This window comes from Nerophis ophidion, linkage group LG17, assembly GCF_033978795.1.
Source record: "Nerophis ophidion isolate RoL-2023_Sa linkage group LG17, RoL_Noph_v1.0, whole genome shotgun sequence".
Lineage (NCBI taxonomy): Eukaryota > Metazoa > Chordata > Actinopteri > Syngnathiformes > Syngnathidae > Nerophis > Nerophis ophidion.
The window spans coordinates 44,403,759-44,426,846 of record NC_084627.1 but is presented as its reverse complement, the minus strand read 5'-3'; the positions used below and the strand labels follow the sequence as shown (position 1 = coordinate 44,426,846).

The 23,088-nt window shown below is 42.1% G+C and overlaps 1 protein-coding gene across 2 annotated transcripts in view; it reads left to right on the top strand.

Annotated features, from left to right (window-relative positions):
* lpar1 (lysophosphatidic acid receptor 1) overlaps positions 1–23,088 on the top strand; it is a 193,509-nt gene that overhangs the window by 129,991 nt on the left and 40,430 nt on the right. For both annotated transcript variants that reach the window (XM_061877016.1, XM_061877015.1), the window contains exon 2: positions 13,563–14,319. In XM_061877016.1, coding sequence (XP_061733000.1) covers positions 13,581–14,319 — 739 coding nt within the window. In that variant the 5' untranslated portion in view covers positions 13,563–13,580. The remainder of the gene's footprint in view (positions 1–13,562; positions 14,320–23,088) is intronic.

The window sequence follows — 23,088 nt, the reverse complement described above, 5'->3', positions numbered from 1 at the left end:
GTTACCATCTCTTATGTTAACGGGTCGGTTTTGACCCATATTTTAATCAGTTGTAAAATACACTAAAAACAATTATCTATCATCCAATTTGTTTCTCATCTCTTGGTTACTTTGTTAGGCTTCCTTATCCTTGAAAATATTGGTTTTAATATTTTTTGGTTTGGGGCCATTGGGCCTTATTTTGTCAGTAAACCCCTCGATTTCAATTTTTAAAAATGGTAAAACGAACCTCAAGAGAATCATATAAATAAAAAAAGGTTGTTGTGTTACCTAACTATTACTAAGGGGTATTAGAACACATCTCTTAAATAAATGTGTTTTGTTTACTTTTTTCATTTTAAGAATTTTAACTATAGTAACATCTATGGTGTTACGGGTCAATTTCGACCCATATATATTTACTTCAAGAAAAAGGCTAAAAAGTATTTTTTTCAGCAACAGAAATCCAACATCAAACAAACAACAACCAATCAAGCAAATGAAACCAAGAGAAATAGATTACTAGTTCCAAAACTAATAAAAAAACAAAATCAGAGTGGCAAAAAGTGACACTTTTAGTGTCCGTCTTTTGTTGGTTTTTGTACAGGATAACAAGGTAAAATGAGAATCCACTAAAGCTCACGTCATTGGGAGAGGAGCTGGCTGTCAGTGTGTTCAGTTTTGGCTCTTATCATTGCTTTATCATCTTATTTTTATAACCGGGTCGAAACCGACCCTAACAACACCAAGGGCATAATTTCTACCAGAGCAGTTTATAATTTAGTGAAAAAAAATCAAATGTTTTATTTTGTTGACAAAGAGGTTCCTGACAAAGTCAAAAAGCTTTGATGCAAAAAAATAAATGTATGTGGTGTTTTTATGCATTTAAAAACTAAAACGGGTTGGTGCCGACCCTAACACAAGACGAAGGTTAAGAGATATTCCTTGCTTTGAATTTGCTCATTTCTATTTTTATGTTTTTGTGCATTACTTGTTGCCGTCATCATTAAACGAACAGGTTACTCATCAGTTACTCAGTACTTGAGTAGTTTTTTCACAACATACTTTTTACTTTAACTAAAGTAAATATTTGGGTGACTACTCCTTACTTTTACTTGAGTAATAAATCTCTAAAGTAACAGTACTCTTACTTGAGTACAATTTCTGGCTACTCCACCCACCTCTGCATACTAAGCAGCTGTTTCATGCTTATGTTAATTATTCACACACATATCCCATATTGCTCTTTTTTTAAATTAAATTTACAAATTGTGCTTTCATATTTGAACTCACCATGCATGCATCCAAACAACAAACAATGTGTGTCAAACACAGAATGTAGACATGCGTTGAGCAATTATTAGTATTGAAGAAAGAAAACATGATTATTGTCAATTTCCCCCTCACAGTACTAATGAATCAAAAACAGTACTATACTCTGCTTGAAAAGTACCGGTTCCCAAATTGCTGATTTTACGAGCAGAGGAGCATGTTCGGCAGTGCACACATTCAGAGTACTTACAAGCAGACACAGTGTGTAGGACAGAAAAGGGAGAAAGGACGCATTTTGGCTTAAAAAGTAAAGATAAAGGTGAAGTTCTATCACCTCAGGAAGATGTGCTAACAACCCTCTGCACTCTGCAGTGTTTTAGCAACTTTTAAATCACTAATAAATAAAGTATGTTTCTTACAAGTAGTATTATCACCGCAGGATGAGGAATAGTTAAACATTCTTCACTGCACACCGTAGGAGGATACAATAGCTCACCGGCGTCACAATGTAACAAATACCACGGGTGGATCTACACCTGACATCCACTGTAATGATACCAAGTACAAGAGCGTATCTAGTCGATACTACTTTGATTACATCGATATTGGTTATCGTCACAAATATTTTTTCCTTTTTTTAAAAATATATATTTTTATCCATCCATCCATTTTCTACCACTTATCCCTTTTGGGGTTGCGGGGAGCGCTGGTGCCTTTCTCAGCTACAATCGGGCGGAAGGCGGCGTACACCCTGGAAAAAGTCGCCACCCCATCGAAGGACCAACACAGATAGACAGACAACATTTACACTCACATTCATACTCAGGAAATACGTCCTTGGACACATGAGGACTTTGAATATGACCAATGTATGATCCTGTAACTACTTGGTATCGATCGATACCAAAAATTTGTGGTATCATCCAAAAATAATTTAAAGTATCAAACAAGAGAAGCTAGCGTGCTTGAATGTAAACAAATGCTATGGGTGGATTTACTCCTGACATCCACTGTAATGATACCAAGAACTATAGCGTATCTAGTCGATACTACTATGACTACATTGATATTTTTTATCGTCACAAAATGTTTAAAAAAAAATAAATTCTAATTATGTTTATAAACTCAGAAAAAACGTCCCTGGATGGCTTTGAATATGACCAATGTATGTTCCTGTAACTACTTGGTATCGGATCGATACCCAAATTTGTGGTATCATCCAAAAATTATTTAAAGTATCAAACAAGAGAAGCTAGCGCGCCTGAATGTAAACAAATGCTATGGGTGGATCTACACCTGACATCCACTGTAATGATACCAAGAACTATAGCGTATCTAGTCGATACTACTATGATTACATTGATATTTTTTATTGTCACAAAATGTTTTTAAAAAAAAAAATTCAAATGATGTTTATAAACTCAGAAAAAACGTCCCTGGATGGCTTTGAATATGACCAATGTATGATCCTGTAACTACTTGGTATCGGATCGATACCTAAAACTTGTGGTATCATCCAAAAATAATTTAAAGTATCAAAAAAGAGAAGCTAGCGCGCCTGAATGCAAACAAATGCTATGGGTGGATCTACACCTGACATCCACTGTAATGATACCAAGTACTATAGCGTATCTAGTTGATACTACTATGACTACATTGATATTTTTTATTGTCACAAAATGTTTAAAAAAAAAAATCTAATTATGTTTATAAACTCAGAAAAAACGTCCCTGGATGGTTTTGAATATGACCAAAGTATGATCCTGTAACTACTTGGTATCGGATCGATACCTAAAACTTGTGGTATCATCCAAAAATAATTTAAAGTATCAAACAAGAGAAGCTAGCGCGCCTGAATTTAAACAAATGCTATGGGTGGATCTACACCTGACATCCACTGTAATGATACCAAGAACTATAGCGTATCTAGTCGATACTACTATGACTACATTGATATTTTTTATTGTCACAAAATGTTTAAAAAAAAAAAATTCAAATGATGTTTATAAACTCAGAAAAAACGTCCCTGGATGGTTTTGAATATGACCAATGTATGATCCTGTAACTACTTGGTATCGGATCGATACCTAAAACTTGTGGTATCATCCAAAAATAATTTAAAGTATCAAAAAGAGAAGCTAGCGCGCCTGAATTTAAACAAATGCTAGGGGTGGATCCACACCTGACATCCACTGTAATGATACCAAGTACTATAGCGTATCTAGTTGATACTACTATGATTACATTGATATTTTTTATTGTCACAAAATGTTAAAAAAAAAATATCTAATTATGTTTATAAACTCAGAAAAAACGTCCCTGGATGGTTTTGAATATGACCAATGTATGATCCTGTAACTACTTGGTATCGGATCGATACCCAAATTTGTGGTATCATCCAAAAATAATTTAAAGTATCAAACAAGAGAAGCTAGCGTGCTTGAATGTAAACAAATGCTATGGGTGGATTTACTCCTGACATCCACTGTAATGATACCAAGTACTATATCTAGTCGATACTACTATGACTACATTGATATTTTTTATCGTCACAAAATGTTTTTTAAAAAAAAAATTCAAATGTGTTGTATCATCCAAAACTAATGTAAAGTATCAAAGAAGAGAAGAATAAGTGATTATTACATTTTAACAGAAGTGTAGAAAGAACATGTTGAAACGGAAAACAAATTAAATAAATAAATAAATATATATATATATTTGCCCTGCGATGAGGTGGCAACTTGTCCAGGGTGTACCCCGCCTTCCGCCCGATTGTAGCTGAGATAGGCGCCAGCGCCCCCCGCGACCCCGAAAGGGAATAAGCGGTAGAAAATGGATGGATGGATGGATGGAAACGGAAAATAAGCAGATATTAACAGTAAATGAACAAGTAGATTTTTACAGCTTGTCCTTTATACTGTGTACAAAATAATAGGTGTATAAATGACACAATATGTTACTGCATACGTCAGCAGACTAATTAGGAGTCTTTGTTTGTTTACTTACTACTAAAAGACAAGTTGTCTAGTATGTTCACTATTTTATTTAAGGACTAAAATGCAATAATAAAAATATGTTTAATGTACCCTCAGATTTTTTTGTTCAAATAAAGTCAATGATGACATTTTTTGTGGTCCCCTTTATTTAAAATTTATCAAAATGTATCGAAATACATTTTGGTGCCGGAAAAACCCTCCAACAGAGAGCAGATGACTGTTACAGATATCTTCTCTAATCTGTTTGACATTTTTCTAACTACAAGGTCACGTATTTAAGCTTTATTTTGGACAGGACCTTTATTTAGCCAAGAACAAAGACCACGATGTCTTCAGTTCTCCGCCTGCAGCGCTCCGTCTGTACCTGCTCCAACCAGCTCCATTACCCCACTGCGGAAACATTCCAAACTGATCAAATTTTGAAAAAAAAATGCCAAGGGTAAACATGCACTTTCTGCATTTTTTTGCCATGACATCAATACAAACTGCAGCAGTATCATTTGCAGTAAGCTGGTGCCATATTTTAAGTTTAAAGGGGAACATTATCACAATTTCAAAAGGGTTAAAAACAATAAAAAATCAGTTCCCAGTGGCTTGTTGTATTTTTTTTACGTTTTTTTCAAAATTTTACCGGTCCCGGAATATCCCTAAAAAAAGCTTTAAAGTGCCTTATTTTCGGCTCTCTGCGAAGACACTGGCCATTTCCCTGTGACGTCACACAGTGCTGCCAATGTAAACAAACAATGGGAATACCACAGCAAGATATAGCGACATTAGCTCGGATTCAGACTCGGATTTCCACGGTTTAAGCGATTCAACAGATTACGCATGTATTGAAACAGATGGTTGGCGTATGGAAATATTGAAGAAGAAACTGAAGCTATTGAGAGAATAGCTATTGACGCTATTCATAGCCGTAGCATGGCCGAAGTGCTGCGTTAGCATCGCCGGTAAAATGTGCGGACCAAACGATCAGGACTTTCGCATCTCTTGACACTGGAGCAACTTAAATCCGTCGATTGGTAAGTGTTTGTTTCGCGTTAAATGTGGGTGGAAGGAAACGTAATATAGTTGCAAATGCATCTGCAGGTTATCCATACATCTCTGTGCCATGTCTGCTTTAGCACCGCCGGTAAATAGCATGTTTGCATCGATTAGCGTAGCATGTTAGCATCGATTAGCTGGCAGTCAACATGAACAAAACTCACCTTTGTGATTTTTTTGACTTTATCATTGCAAATGCATCTGCAGGTTATCCATACATTTTTGTGCCATGTCTGCCATAGCGCCGCCGGTATATAGCATGTTAGCATCGATTAGCATTGCATTTTAGCATCGATTAGCTGGCAGTCACGCCGCAACCAAATATGTCTGATTATCACATAAGTCAACATCAACAAAACTCACCTTTGTGATTTCGTTGACTTTATCGTTGCAAATGCATCTGCAGGTTATCCACACATCTCTGTGCCATGTTTGCTTTAGCACCGCCGGTAAATAGCATGTTAGCATCGATTAGCGTAGCATGTTAGCATCGATTAGCTGGCAGTCAACATCAACAAAGCTCACCTTTGTGATTTTGTTGACTATCGTTGCAAATGCATCTGCAGGTTATCCATACATTTTGTGCCATATCTGCCATAGCACCGCCGGTATATAGCACGTTAGCGTCGATTAGCATAGCATGTTAGCATCGATTAGCTGGCAGTCACGCCGCAACCAAATATGTCTGATTAGCACATAAGTCAACATCAACAAAACTCACCTTTGTGATTTAGTTGACTTTATCGTTGCAAATGCGTCTGCAGGTTATCCATACATCTCTGTGCCATGTTTGTCATCGCCGGTAAAACGTGGAGACACTCTGGCACATTCAATGGGGGTCTGGCGGCAGACACTTTGGCATCTTCGAGCCAGTGGTGCAACTTGAATCCCTCCCTGTTAGTGTTGTTACACCCTCCGACAACACACCGACGAGGCATGATGTCTCCAAGGTTCCAAAAAATAGTCGAAAAACGGAAAATAACAGAGCTGAGACCCGGTGTTTGTAATTTGTTGAAAATGGCGGCTGTATTACCTCGGCGACGTCACATTCTGACGTCATCACCACATGAGCGATAAACAGAAAGGCGTTTAATTCGCCAAAATTCACCCATTTAGAGTTCGGAAATCGGTTAAAAAAAAAAAGGTCTTTTTTCTGCACCATCAAGGTATATATTGACGCTTACATAGGTCTGGTGATAATGTTCCCCTTTAAGTCTGCTGCATGTCACTGGCTCAAAATGATCTACTGTTAAGCCAACACCTATCATACAGTATGTTGCCAATAGTTGTTTGAAAGAACATGCTTAATAAATACTAGAGATTCGTATTGAACCGTTTCGGTACGGGGGTTTCGGTTGGGTTCGGTTCGGAGGTGTACCGAACGATTTTCCACACGGACGTATTAAGTAGCGTAGCACATGTTGTGTAAACAATGCACACCGAGGCACAACACATGGCATGCTAGCAGCGACCGGGCTACGATAAACTGACCATACCTCCTCTTTTCACCGGATATGTCCTCTTTTGCGGGGCTGTCCGGGTGGAGTTTCCTAAATGCCTCAAATGTACAGCATTTCAAGTTAGGGTTGCGTGTATTTTCAATGTACGTTCAGGGTTAAGAAGGGGTTAAAAACAGAGACAGAGAGAGCGAGAGAGTTATGATAAACGCGCATGTGTCGCCAGGCTCTGCTTTTTACCCTTAGATTTATCAGATTTTATTTTTTATTATCTATAGCAGGGGTGTCAAAAGTGTGCCCCGGAAGCCATTTGCGGCCCACAGCTAATGTTTTAAAGGCCCGCGGCACATTCTAAAAATACAATTAAAATAAACAAAAACGTAAACAAAAGTGAAATAAAAAGGCTTAAAGTTGCAACGTTGACTAATAAAACAAAGCTGGTTTTTTTTCTTTCAAACTGTCATTGCTCAAAACATAATATTGAATCAAAATCAATGTTATTATGAATTATTGACCTATCCAAGGTTCTGATTACCTTACATCAAATATTCCACTAAGAAAAATATTTTTGGTGGAAGATTTTGCAAATTTGGTAAATAAATAACCAAACAATTTATATTTTGTTGTTTTCTTACTGTACCGAAAATGAACCGAAATGTGCCCTCTGAACCGAGGTACGTACTGAACCGAAATTTTTGTGTACTGTTACACACCTAATAAATACATGTAAAAGTTTGTCACTTTGTAAAAATATAAGAATTCAAAATTGGGCATTCATACTGTGTACAAAGATATCTTTAACAACAAAAATATATAAAAAGGCATGCTCTAATTTAGGTTTCTATGGTATACCGCTATTAGTATAGTACCGCGATACTAATGAATCATATTCGGTACTATACCACCAAACCCCCTGTGCCCCAGTCATCGTCCCGTCGTGACATTGCTGGTTTTTCAAACAGAGGAGCATGTTCGGCAGTGCACACACACAGAGTACTTACAAGCGACACAGTGTGTAGACAGAAAAGGTAAGAAAGGTTGCATTTTGGTGTATAAAGTAAAGATAAAGGTAAAGTTATAACACTGAAACAGGAAAGAGGTACTTTAAAACTTAAAGTCAAGCCCCAGTCGGCAACAAATAAAGTAAGTTACTTTAAGTATCATTATCACTGCAGGATGAGGAATGGCTAAACATGCTGCACTACACACCGTAGCTCACCCAAATGTAAACAAACACCATCTACACATCCACTGTAATGATACCAAGTACAGGAGCGTATCTAGTGGATACCACTATGATTACATCGATATTTTTTAGCATCACATCTTATTTTGTTTAAAAAAATAAAAATAATATATATATATATATATATATATATATATATATATATATATATATATATATATATATATATATATATATATATGTTTATAAACTCAGGAAATACTTTGTGTCATGTTTGTTCTCCTAAAGAAACCATATCAAAACAAAATATGTGTTTTTTTTCTCATCTAAAATCCCAAAGAGAGGACACATGTATGCGTGTTAAGGCGAGCAGCACCCCAAGGCCGGGACAAGGGGAAAAATTGTCAATGATACTTGAACTTGCTTTATAAATCCATCCATCATCTTCCGCTTATCCGAGGTTGGGTCGCGGGGGCAGCAGCCTAAGCAGGGAAACCCAGACTTCCCTCTCCCCAACCACTTCGTCTAGCTCCTCCCGGGGGATCCCGAGGCGTTCCTCGGGAGAACATAGTCTTCCCAACGTGTCCTGGGTCTTCTCCTGGCCTCTATTTATTTAAATAAAGCATTTTTTCTCCACTTGACAGCAGTGTTGGTCCGATGGACCCCATCAAGTCATAATAATGGGGTCCCACAATACTTTTTGGGGGTCCCACTTTTTTGTAAGCGTTTTGAAAACAAATGATAAACGTATGCATTGTCCTGTTATAATGTATAGTGTAGAGCCTGGAATAGTTAGTGCTGCAAAGGATTCTGGGTATTTGTTCTGTTGCGTTTATGTTGTGTAACGGTGCGGATGTTCTCCCAAAATGTGTTTGTCATTCCTGTTCAGTGTGGATTCACAGTGTGGCGCATATTTGTAACAGTGTTAAAGTTATTTATAAGGCCACCCTCAGTGTGACATGTATGGCTATTGAACAAATATGCCTTGATTATCAACCAATCCACACTCTCACTCTCTCTGCCCCTCCTTCACTAGTTCCGCTGCATGTGCACGCCTTCACAATATCTTTAGTTTTCTTCAACCCCTTCTTAACCCTTTACTTACATTGAAAATACACGCAACCCTGACTCAAAATGCCAGACATTTGAGGCATTTAAGAAACCCCACTCGGACAGCCCAGACAGGCCCGTAGAAGAGGACATGTCCGGGGAAAAGAGGACGTATGGTCAGTCGAATTTAGATGGCTCCAGGGAGCCACTAGGGCGGCGCTAAAGAGCCGCTTGTGGCTCGAAAGCTGTGCATTGCCGACCCCCACATCAAGCCTTAGCCGATTGTATTTACAACCAAAAAGATATGTGAAAGCACTGCTTAAACATCACAAAACGCCACAAATTCAGTCAGCAATTTTAAATATTTTGCTCCAAATATAGTTAGTAATTTCAGTAGACTCTACGTCACTGGAGTAACTCTTCTGCACACTGACCGTTTTATCAGAACAGTCATACTGGAAATACACAACATCGGAAAGAAAATGGATGGATGGCTAATGAGTGAGTGTGAATGTTATCTGTCTATCTGTGTTGGCCCTGCGGTGAGGTGGGGACTTGTCCGGGGTGTGCACCGCCTTCCGCCCGAGTGTGGCTGGGATGGGGTCCAGCGCACCCCGCGACCCCGGATGGGACAAGCGGTAGAAAATGGATAGATGGATGGATGAATGGTTAGTTTGTGTGTTTACTCTAGCCTTTAAATAGACTCCCTTATTAGACCAGTTGATCTGCCATTTCTTTTCTTTTTCTCCTATGTCCCACTCTCCCTTGTGGAGGGGGTCCGGTCCGATCCGGTGGCCATGTACTGCTTGCCTGTGTATCGGCTGGGGACATCTCTGCGCTGCTGATCCGCCTGCGCTTGGGATGGTTTCCTGCTGGGTCCGCTGTGAACGGGACTCTCGCTGCTGTGTTGGATCCGCTTTGGACTGGACTCTCGCGACTGTGTTGGATCCATTATGGATTGAACTTTCACAGTATCATGTTAGACCCGCTCGACATCCATTGCTTTCCTCCTCTCCAAGGTTCTCATAGTCATCATTGTCACCGATGTCCCACTGGGTGTGAGTTTTCCATGCCCTTATGTGGGCCTACCGAGGATGTCGTAGTGGTTTGTGCAGCCCTTTGAGACACTAGTGATTTAGGGCTATATAAGTAAACATTGATTGATTGAAATACGTCCCTGAACACATGAGGACTTTGAATATGACCAATGTATGATCCTGTAACTACTTGGTATCGGATTGATACCCAAATTTTGTGGTATCATCTAAAACTAATGTAAAGTATCAAACAAGAGAAGAATAAGTGATTATTACATTTAACAGAAGTATGTTAAAAGAGAATTTAAGCAGATAAAGGGAATAAGCGGTAGAAAATGGATGGATGGATGGATTAACAGTAGATGAACAAGTAGATTAATAATTCATTTTCTACCACTCGTTCTTAATATTTTTGACAAAATAATAGGTGTATAAATGACACAATATGTTACTGCATACGTCATTAGGAGTGTTTGTTTGTTTACTTACTACTAAAAGACAAGTTGTCTAGTATGTTCACTATTTTATTTAAGGCCAAAATAACAATAATAAAGATATGTTTCATGTAACCTAAGATTTTTGTTAAAATAAAGCCAACAATGCCATTTTTGTGATCCCCTTTATTTTAGAAAATTATGGAAAAGTACCGAAATGTATGTAAATACTAAACTAAACTACTAAAGTGCAAGTGAAAATACAGCTTCACCACTTCAGTTGAAATTTTAGCTCTCAGGAAACGTCTTTAGGACTTTAGCTGCAGACTTCTTCTGCTTGTTTGAGATTGTCATTACTGTCTCAAGTTGTGGGAAAAGAGCGTGACAGCTGAGCACCGCTGCGGCCTGTGAAGACCACAGCTGAGAAAAATATATTTTTTGGCGGCCCTCGGGGCTAAGAAACACTAAGTACGCCCCCTAAGTTACGCCCATACCACTTCACATGTAGAGTCCCACACGTCTGGCTCGTGTGCGTACTAGTGCATATACCAAGTCTGTGCATATACCACACCAGTGCATATACCAGGCCGGTGCATATCAATCAATCAATCAATCAATCAATGTTTATTTATATAGCCCCAAATCACAAATGTCTCAAAGGACTGCACAAACCATTACGACTACAACATCCTCGGAAGAACCCACAAAAGGGCAAGGAAAACTCACAACCAGTGGGCAGGGAGAATTCACATCCAGTGGGACGCCAGTGACAATGCTGACTATGAGAAACCTTGGAGAGGACCTCAGATGTGGGCAAACCCCCCACACCCCTCTTTGGGACCGAAAGCAACGGATGTGGAGCGGGTCTAACATGATACTGTGAAAGTTCAATCCATAGTGGCTCCAACACAGCCGCGAGAGTTCAGTTCAAAGCGGATCCAAGACAGCAGCGAGAGTCCCGTCCACAGGAAACCATCTCAAGCGGAGGCGGATCAGCAGCGTAGAGATGTCCCCAAGCGATACACAGGCGAGCTGTCCATCCTGGGTCTCGACTCTGGACAGCCAGTACTTCATCCATGGTCATCGAACCGGACCCCCTCCACAAGGGAGGAGGGGACATAGAAGAAAAAAGAAAAGAAGCGGCAGATCAACTGGTCTAAAAAGGAGGTCTATTTAAAGGCTAGAGTATACAGATGAGTTTTAAGGTGAGACTTAAATGCTTCTACTGAGGTAGAATCTCGAACTGTTACCGGGAGGGCATTCCAGAGTACTGGAGCCCGAACGGAAAACGCTCTATAGCACGCAGATTTTTTTTGGGCTCTAGGAATCACTAATAAGCCGGTGCATATACAGAGCCATTACTGTGCATTAGAACAGTAATCTGGTTTCTCCGTTCAATGAAGGCAAGGCAAGGCAACTTTATTTATATAGCACGTTTACTACAATTTTAAAATTGGACCACAGTGATTTTCAGGTTAAAAAGCATAGAGCAAAAAACAAATAAAAAACATAAACCACGGGTGTTAAACATACGGCCCGCGGGCCGGATCAGGCCCGTGGGCCGGATCAGGCCCGTGAACTGGTTTTATCCGGCCCTCGTGATGAGTTTGCCGAGTACAAAAATGAGCTGGGTTTTTTTGGGGGGAACGAAAGAAACTGCTGTTCTAAATGTGTCCACTGGATGTCACAATAGCAATTCTGTTAGACAAGCAAATGGTTTATACAGGGGCCAAGCAAAAGGTATGCAGTAAAGGGGGACTGTGGCTGCTCCTCCTCGATCATGAAATTTAAAACCTGACGTTTTTTGTCTTCTGCTTCGAACACGTCGTCATTTGGCACCCTCGTTGCCCCAAAATGTCTTTGTCAAACATTAGAAAAGTGATTTTAACCCTTTTGAATAGTTTTTACCTCCGTTTCCTACGGTTTGTTGAGTTAGCTCTGGATTTATACGTGGACATGACAAAGGAGGATACCTAGAAGAGTTTACATGTTGTGTTGTTGTTCAATCCCAGAAAGACTGTGATTTAAAGATTAATCCTGGCTTTGTAGATACACTGAGACAAAGTCTAAGCTCATTGTGTTTTTTGAAGCGGCACCAATTCCCTCAGAATTTTCAACAATTTCGAAGTGTTTTGTCCAGAGGATTATTTCTGATTTGTACGTTTTCAGAATGTGCTTGTTCTATTTTTGGCCGAAGTAAAAACAAAGAAAACAACCTGAAGTTTTCTTTATTTTTAAGTTATCATGCCATGATTTTACCATTCCGGCCCACTTGGGAATAGATTTTCCTCCATGTGGCCCCTGAGCTAAAATGAGTTTGACACCGGTATAGCTCGGTTGGTAGAGTGGCCGTGCCAGCAACTTGCGGGTTGCAGGTTCGATTCCCACTTGTGCCATCCTAGTCACTGCCGTTGTGTCCTTGGGCAAGACACTTTACCTACCTGCTCCCAGTGCCACTCACAGTGGTTTAAATGTAACTTAGATATTGGGTGTCACTATGTAAAGCGCTTTGAGTCACTAGAGAAAAGCGCTATATAAAATATAATTCACTTCACTTCACACCCCTGACATAAACAATGCCTAAGCTAAACAAGATAGTGCAGAAGTAATACGGTAAAAGGCTTCGAATAAAAAGTAAAATTGCAAGATAAAAATAACGAAATAATAAATGTGCGACAAGTTGAAAAAAAAGACTAAAGCGAAGGTGGGGACTAGAAATGGTGGCCTAGTGGGTGGACTCAGCTCAGGTTAAAGACCAGTAAGAAGAGATATGTCTTAAGAAGGGTTTTGAAGACCCCTAGACTCTGGGCTGACCTAATGTGGAGGGGAAGGCTGCTCCAGAGTCTAGGGGCGGCAATGGAGAAGGATCAGTCCCCTCTGGTCTTTAGCTTAGATCTGGGGACCTTAGGACTCTAGACGAGGTGTGGTGGTGCAGAAGCTCGGTCAGGTATTTGGAATGAAATGAAAACCACATGTTGGGTTCATTTTCAGCCGAGTTTCGTTGACCCTGGTGCTGTCTGGCGTTCTGGGTCGGGTCCTCCTCAGGGATACGTTTGAAGAAGAGAACACATTTTATATGTGACTGATTCTTTTTTTCTCCATTTCAGAAAACCCAGACCACCAAGATGGAAGAGGAACAGTGCTACTACAACGAAACCATCGCTTTCTTCTACAACCGCAGTGGCAAGTACTTAGCCAGGGACTGGAACACGGTCAGCCGCCTGGTGATGGGTCTCGGCATCACGGTCTGCATCTTCATCATGCTCGCCAACCTCCTGGTGATGATTGCCATCTACGTCAACCGGAGATTTCACTTCCCCATCTACTACCTGATGGCTAACCTGGCAGCTGCGGACTTCTTTGCCGGACTGGCTTACTTCTACCTGATGTTCAACACGGGACCGAACACCCGACGTCTGACCGTTTCGACGTGGCTGCTGCGCCAAGGTTTGATCGACACCAGCCTGACGGCGTCGGTGGCCAACCTCCTCGCCATCGCCATCGAACGTCACATCACGGTGTTCCGCATGCAGCTGCACACGCGCATGAGCAACCGCCGCGTGGTGGTGGTGATTGTCATCATCTGGACTATGTCTATTGTCATGGGGGCCATCCCGAGCGTGGGCTGGAACTGCATCTGCAGTATTAAATCATGCTCCAACATGGCCCCGCTTTATAGCAACTCCTACCTAGTCTTCTGGGCGGTCTTTAACCTGGTGACGTTTGTTGTCATGGTGACGCTCTACGCCCACATCTTTGTCTACGTGCGCCAAAGGACCATGCGGATGTCCCGTCACAGCTCCGGACCGCGGCGAAACCGGGACACAATGATGTCGCTGCTGAAAACCGTGGCCATCGTGTTGGGTAAGCATGGTCTTCTTCTTCTTTTTGTCTGTCGGAACAGTTTGGTTTGCTGTCTAACTTGCAGTCGTGGTCAAAAGTTTAGATACACCTGTGAAGGACATCATGTCCTGAGTTTCCAATAAATTCTACGAGTCTTATTTTTTTGCGATAGAGTGATTGGTTACAAAAAATCATGTAGGTCTAGTGAAAATATAACCATATCTGCTGGGCCTTTAATCCCAGGAGCACCACACCTACTCTCAAGCATGGTGGTGGTAGTATTATGCTGCAAATGGAACTGGTGCTTTACAGAGAGTAAATGGGACAATGAATAAGGAGCATTTCCTCCAAATTCTTCAGGAAAAGCTAAAATTATCAGCCCGGAGACTGGGTCTTGGGAACAGTTGGGTGTTCCAACTGGACAATGACCCCATACACATGTCAAAAGTGGTAAAGGAATGAATTTAACATGGGTCTACGGAAAATATGACCAAATCTGCTGGGCCTTTAATCCCAGGAACACCACACCTACTGTCAAGCATGGTGGTGGTAGTATTATGCTCTGTGCCTGTTTTGCTGCCAATGGAACTGGTGCTTTACAGAGAGTAAATGGGACAATGAATAAGAAGGATTTCCTCCAAATTCTTCAGGATAAGCTAAAATCATCAGCCCGGAGGTTGGGTCTTGGGCGCAGTTGGGTGTTCCAACAGGACAATGACCCCAAACACACGTCAAAAGTGGTAAAGGAATTAATTTAACATGGGTCTACTGAAAATATGACCATATCTGCTGGGCGTTTAATCCCAGGAACACCACACCTACTGTCAAGCATAGTGGTGGAAGTATTATGGTTCTGGGCTTGTTTTGCTGCCAATGGAACTGGTGCGTTACAGAGAGTAAATGGGACAATGAATAAGAAGGATTTCCTCCAAATTCTTCAGGACAAGCTAAAATAATCAACCCGGAGGTTGGGTTTTGGGCGCAGTTGGGTGTTCCAACAGGACAATGACCCCAAACACACGTCAAAAGTGGTAAAGGAATGAATTTAATAAGGGTCTACTTAAAATATGACCATATCTGCTGGGCCTTTAATCCCAGGAACACCACACCTACCGTCAAGCATGGTGGTGGTAGTTTATGCTCTGGGCCTGTTTTGCTGCAAATGGAACTGGTGCTTTACAGAGTGTAAATGGGACAATGAATAAGGAGGATTTCCTCCAAAATCTTCAGGACAAGCTAAAATAATCAACCCGGAGGTTGGGTTTTGGGCGCAGTTGGGTGTTCCAACAGGACAATGACCCCAAACACACATCAAAAGTGGTAAAGGAATGAATTTAACATGGGTCTACTGAAAATATGAACAAATCTGCTGGGCCTTTAATCCCAGGAACACCAGACCTACCGTCAAGCATGGTGGTGGTAGTATTATGGTTCTTGGCCTGTTTTGCTGCCAATGGAACTGGTGCTTTACAGAGAGTAAATGGGACAATGAAAAAGGAGGATTTCCTCCAAATTCTTTAGGACAAGCTGAGATCATCAGCCCAGAGGTTGGGTCTTGGGCGCAGTTGGGTGTTCCAACAAGATCAACAAGGTCTACTAAAATTATGAGCAAATCTACTGGGTCAAAAGTATACATACAGCTATGTTAAAATTTGCTTACATGTCCCTTGGCAAGTTTCACTGCAATAAGTCGCTTTTGGTAGCCATCCACAAGCTTCTGGTCCAATTTTTGACCACTCCTCTTGACAAAATTGGTGCAGTTCAGCTAAATGTGTTAGTTTTCTGACATGGACTTGTTTCTTCAGCATCGTCCACACGTTTAAGTCAGGACTTTGGGAAGGCGTAGTCGGGCATTCCAACAGGACAATGAACCCAACCACACGTCAAAAGTGGGAAAGGAATGGCTAAAACAGTGGTTCTTAACCTGGGTTCGATCGAACCCTGGGGGTTCGGTGAGTCCGTCTCAGGGGTTCGCTGAAGTCAAGACACACCCAACTCATCGTGTAGATGAACATTTCTCCCTATCGGCGTATTATGGATACCCCCAAACAATTTTCCCTCTAATTTTCCAGGTGTGTAATTTGTTGTGAGTTTGTGTTGTTCTTTAAACAATGTGCACGGTTCATTTTGTGCGCCAGTAAAAAAACATTTTATTTTTCACTAAAGAAGGGTTTGGTGAAGGCTCATATGAAACTGGTGGGGTTCGGTACCTCCAACAAGGTTAAGAACTACTTGGCTGGAATGAAGGTTTCGGAATGGCCTTCCCGAAGTCCTGAATTAAACTTGTGGACAATGCTGAAGAAACAAAAAAGCAAACTTCATGAATGTTTTTGTGAGCAACAAGGATTAGGGGTGGGCGATATCGCAAATTTGGGTATTGATACCGGCCAGTATCGCCGATACCGATACCGGAAGTGTCGTCATCTGATGGGGGGGAGGGACTTCTGGGTATCGATACTTTTGAAAAACACATTTCTACTTTTGCCTTTATTAATTGATTATGATAATAATACAACACAGGACAACGATTTAAGTCCAAAAATAAAATATTTATTACCAAAGTAATAACAATAGCAATAAAGTAATGCAAATAAGGTGCAAACAGGACAGTTTGTGGGGCGGTTTAGCTCGGTTGGTAGAGCGGCCGTGCCAGCAACTTGAGGGTTGCGGGTTCGATTCCCGCTTCCGCCATCCTAGTCACTGCCGTTGTGTCCTCGGGCAAGACACTTTACCCACCTGCTCCCAGTGCCACCCACTAACTTAGATATTGGGTTTCACTATGTAAAGCGCTTGGAGTCACTAGAGAAAAAGCGCTATATAAATATAATTCACTTCACTTCACAAACAACTACTGAACCTGGCTTGTCGCCTCAAAACACACAAACACTTAAGGTAAATAACACAACTCTAGTTATTGAACAAAGTTGTAAACATGAACACAAAACAAAAGAACTGAGAAATTCCAATAAAAAAGTAATAATATCAATTACAATAAAGTAAGTCGTGCAAATAAGGTGAAAACAAATACTGAACTTGGCTAGTCGCCTCACAACACAAAATAACTTAAGTCAAAAAGAAAGCACTAGTTATTAAACAGTTGTAAGAATGAACACAAAATAAAAGAACTGAGAAATTCTTAGTTATTTTAGTGCAATAAAATACTTTACAGTTTACAACCAAGACATTAAGTCACACTGGAAACGCACGCGTGTGTGTGTGTGTGTGTCCGAGTGAACCTCGGAGCGAATTATACTGATGTGTGTGCGCGAACGCACCAAGCGTCATGTTAATTGTATTTATTTTATTTTATTTTGGGTTGGAGATGAATTTTGAAAGTTTTTTTAAATCTCGTTCGCGACCCATCACTAGGGAGGGGGGTGGAGTGCGATCACATTTTATTTTAAATCGGAGTGATTCGCTTAATTTGGTGACGTATCGATACCATCATGCCAGTATCGATACGATACCGATACTCAGGTATCGATACGCCCAGCCCTAACAAGGATGTGCTCCTATCACTTTATCACAAAAAAAGAAGAGTTGTAGAAATGATGGGAAACTCAAGACAGCCATGACATGATGTTCTTTACAAGTGTATGTAAACTTTTGGAATACCTCAGTTGAAGCATTTTGGGAGAACCGCAACGGGAGTCGTGCTTTTGTCGTACCGTTTTGTCTCAATGTGATCCATGATCCTGTCATCGCAGAAGATTAGATGTTCCTTGGATTTTCTTTCTTAGCAACAATGATGACAGATCTCTCAATCCTCCCACAGTACAAAAACAGCAACATAGTAACTGTAGACTCTAAATGTCACTCTTATTAACTGGCGACCAGTCCGACTAGTCAGCAGGAATAGACTCCAGCTCACCTGTAAGTCTAAACAGGACCAGTGGTAAAACACTCAAACTTCAAGCTTTACTGTAGGACTTAATCAGAATCAGAATCAGAAATACTTTAATAATCCAGTTGGGGGAATTAATATTTTCAGCACAATCCCATTAAAGATCAGACAAACATTACATGGAGACAGAACAGGATCAAACATTGCAGCGAGACAGAACAGGATCAAACAATACAGGAAGACAGAACAGGATCAAACATTACAGGGAGACAGAACAGGATCAAACATTACAGGGAGACAGGACAGGGTCAAACATTACAGGGAGACAGAACAGGATCAAACATTACAGGGAGACAGAACAGGATCAAACATTACAGGGAGACAGAACAGGATCAAACATCACAGGGAGACAGAACAGGATCAAACATTACAGGGAGACAGAACAGGATCAAACATTACAGGGAGACAGAACAGGATCAAACATTACAGGGAGACAGAACAGGATCAAACATAGGGAGACAGAACAGGATCAAACATTATAGGGAGACAGAACAGGATCAAACATTGCAGGGAGACAGAACAGGATCAAACATTACAGGGAGACAGAACAGGATCAAACATTAAAAGGGAGACAGAACGGGATCGCTGACGGGTCTGCCAACTTCTGGCGCCCCTTAGAAAAAAGGTGAGACACAGGTAAACGACACACAAATATTCAGTCTAAGCCTGGGCCCGTAGAGAGGGGGTCCAGACTGAGGCCAAGGTAAAAAACCTCATATCCATAGCACACATAAACATCTGTTTAAGAGGGAAGCAACAAACATCAAAGAACAGAAATGACATTACAGCCCTACTGAAACCCACTACTACCGACCACGCAGTTTGATAGTTTATATATCAATGATGAAATATTAACATTGCAACACATGCCAATACAGCCTTTTTATTTTACTAAATTACAATGTTAAATTTCCCGCCAGTTTCTTGTTGAAAACGTCACGGAATGATGACGCGTACACGTGACGGCATGGACTGTCAGGAAATATTAGCGCTGCACCACTAGCGGCTAAAAGTCGCCGGCTTTAATCGCATAATTACACAGAATTTTGGACATCTGTGTTGCTGAATCTTTTGCAATTTGTTCAATTAATAATAGAGACTATAAAGAAGAATGCCGTTGGTGGAAAGCGGTGGATTGCAGCTGTCTTGAGCACCGAGACACAGCCGGTGTTTCTTTGTTTGTTGTGAAGCTTTAACACAGAGCGGTCAAGCGAACATGTTTTCTCTACGTCAACCAGCATGTTTTTGGATGGGAAAATTGTGATATATATATCTTACCGGAGACATCATTGGATTAGTCGTCGTCCTGCAGCAGCTGTCAAAAAAGGCAGCTGTGAGCTTGGCTCCTCGGCTTCTCTCTGAGACACTGCGTGTTCACCGCAGCCATCCGACCTCCGGGTATGGCTGTACAATCTTTACAATCTCACTAAAACACTATTAAAACAATAAGCAGATAAGGGTACTTCCAGAATTATCCTAGTAAATGTGTCTAATTACATCTGCGGCCGCCCGTAGCCGTCGCTTTTTTTCTTTGTAGTTCTTCAGTATCATTATCAGAATTCACAAATCTTCCATCCTCACTCAAATTAATAGGGAAATTGTCGCTTTCTCGGCCCGAATTGCTCTTACTGAGGATGTGGGGAGCCCTGCAACTTGTGACATCACGCGCACAGCTGCTACTTCCGGTTAAGGCAAGGCTTTTTTATTAGCGACCAAAAGTTGCGAACTTTATCGTCGATGTTCTCTAAAAAAAAAACTTTCAGTAAAAATATGGCAATATCGCGAAATGATCAAGTATGACACATAGAATGGACCTGCTATCCCCGTTTAAATAAGAAAATGTCATTTCATTAGGCCTTTAAAAGAGCAGAGCTGATACAACCAGACACTTTTACAACAGCTACAAAAGTAAAAACAAAACAAACATATACACTATGGTAGCCTCTGCGGTGTTCAACGCCATCGATCTGCTGAGGTTGGGGGGAGCATGGCCAGAGACAGGAGCAGACCCAACAAAGCAACCAAGAGAGTCGGGACTATGGTAGCCTCTGTGGTGTTCAACGCCATCGATCTACTGGGGTTGGAGGGAGCATGGCCAGAGACAGGAGCAGACCCAACAAAGCAACCAAGAGAGTCGGGACTATGGTAGCCTCTGTGGTGTTCAACGCCATCGATCTACTGGGGTTGGGGGGAGCATGGCCAGAGACAGGAGCAGACCCAACAAAGCAACCAAGAGAGTCGGGACTATGGTAGCCTCTGTGGTGTTCAACGCCATCGATCTACTGGGGTTGGAGGGAGCATGGCCAGAGACAGGAGCAGACCCAACAAAGCAACCAAGAGAGTCGGGACTATGGTAGCCTCTGTGGTGTTCAACGCCATCGATCTACTGGGGTTGGGGGGAGCATGGCCAGAGACAGGAGCAGACCCAACAAAGCAACCAAGAGAGCCGACTCGGCTCGGGATGGTCTCCTGCTGGCCTCACTATGGACTGGACTCTCACTATTATGTTAGATCCACTATGGACTGGACTCTCGCTATTATGTTAGATCCACTACGGACTGGACTCTCGCTATTATGTTAGATCCACTATGGACTGGACTTTCACGATATTATGTCAGACCCACTCAGCGTCCATCACATCCGGTCTCCCCTAGAGGGGGTGGGTTACCCACATCTGCGGTCCTCTCCAAGGCTTTGTCATAGTCATTCTCATTGACGTCCCACTGGGTTGTGAGTTTTTCCTTGCCCTTATGTGGGCGCTGAACCGCGGATGTCGTTGTGGCTTGTGCAGCCGAATAAACATTGATTGATTGAAACATTGATTCCACCCTCGGCCGCCCAACAAGTCTCAGCCAGTGTCCAGTCCACCATGGATGAGCAAGGATGGGTCCAAGTAGACCGAGGTGTCATTCAGCCAAGACCCTGTGAAGCTTGTCCGTCCTGGCACTCAGCGCCAGCTCCGCAGTCCTGCCTCTTCATCCGCAGTCTCTCCAAACGGACTCCAGTGTGGCAGAGACCCAGCAGCCGGTCTCTATGGCCAAAAGGCTCCCGGGATACAGATCCAGAAGTTCACGAAAGAACCACCCGACAGCCCCACCCGAAGGACTACTGAATGTACTGAATACGACTGACGTCACTGCGTAGGATGAAGTCCAGGTCCAAGAGCCGCCAAAACTCTGCGCCTGTCTCATCTTCCAGTAGAGCAGGGCGTGAAGTCTGACACTTTTATGTCCAAACAGTCCGTGGAGATACTGTTCATCTCCCACGTGTCAGCGTTCTAGAACTTGTGTAATACCGTCCGTCGGCTGACTCTGTGCTCCAGTTTTACATTTGGTAACATGTGCAAATCTGGAACTGTGGGAACATTATCTAGTCGGTACTTGGAAGCAGGATGTGTTGGTCCTAGACAAAACATACTAGAACATTCCATGTGATTTGTCTTCTATGTGTCGCGTTATCTCATCCTGTGGCTGCTGTTGTCTTTACCCCACAATCGACCCGTGCGTACAAGAATGTTTTTATGGCCTGTGATAGCAGAATTTTTGTTTTTTTTTGCATATTGAACTATTGTGCAAGGTGGCAGGGACTTTAAATACACTTTTGAAATATGGTGTCATCCCCTTCTAACCCTAACTCTCAGAGAAAATGAGTCAAGCCAGTGTGTTCACTTTGCTTGTAGCTTTCAAAATAAAATACCCTCAGCATCCATCCATCATCTTCCGCTTATCCGAGGTCGGGTCGCGGGGGCAGCAGCCTAAGCAGTGAAGCCCAGACTTCCCTCTCTCTAGCCACTTCGTCTAGCTCTTCCCGGGGGATCCCGAGGCGTTCCCAGTCCAGCTGGGAGTCATAGTCTTCCCATCGTGTCCTGGGTCTTCCCCGCAGCCTCTTACCGGTTGGACGTGCCCTAAACACCTCCCTAGGGAGGCGTTTGGGTGGCATCCTGAGCTCCTCTCGGATGGCAGAGCTTCTCACCCTATCTCTAAGGGAGAGCCCCGCCACCCGGCGGAGGAAACTCATTTCAGCCGCTTGTACCCGTGATCTTATCCTTTCAGTCATGACCCAAAGCTCATGACCATAGGTGAGGATGGGAACGTAGATCGACCGGTGGACAAGTGGAGGAGTTCAAGCACCAAGGAGTCTTGTTCAGGAGTGAGGGAAGAGTGGATCGTGAGACCGACAGGCGGATCGGTGCGGCGTCTTCAGTAATGCGGACTTTGTACCGGTCCGTTGTGGTGAAGAAGGAGCTGAGCCGGAAGGCAAAGCTCTCAATTTACCGGTCGAATACCCTCAGCATTTATACCTTGACAAATCTAGAAGTTTGTTGTAAACAAAAATGGCTTTAGCTATATCTCTACTCGGGGGTATAGTTCAAACTGTATTTTAATATTCCAAACGTTACCCCAACTAAAGCTTAAAGGGACAAAAGTTTAAATACTGTATTTCCTTGGGCATATAGTATGCGCCTTCCTCGAATTACTGCCGGGTCAAACTCGCTTCTCAAAATAATTGGCGCAGGGGTAGGGAACCTGTGGCTCTTTTGATGACTACATATGGCTCTCAGATAATTATATTTATATAGCGCTTTTCTCTAGTGACTCAAAGCGCTTTACAAAGTGACACCCAATATCGAAGTTACATTTAAACCAGTGTGGGTGGCACTGGGGGCAGGTGTGTAAAGTGTCTTGCCCAAGGACACAACGGCAGTGACTAGGATGGCGGAAGCGGGAATCGAACCTGGAAGCCTCAGGTTGCTAGCACGGCCACTCTACCAACCGAGCTATGCCGAGTAACCGTGTAATACTCTTCCATATCAGTAGGTGGCAGTCGGTAGCTAATTGCTTTGTAGATGTGGGAAACAGCGGGATGCAGAGTGCGGGTAAAAAAGG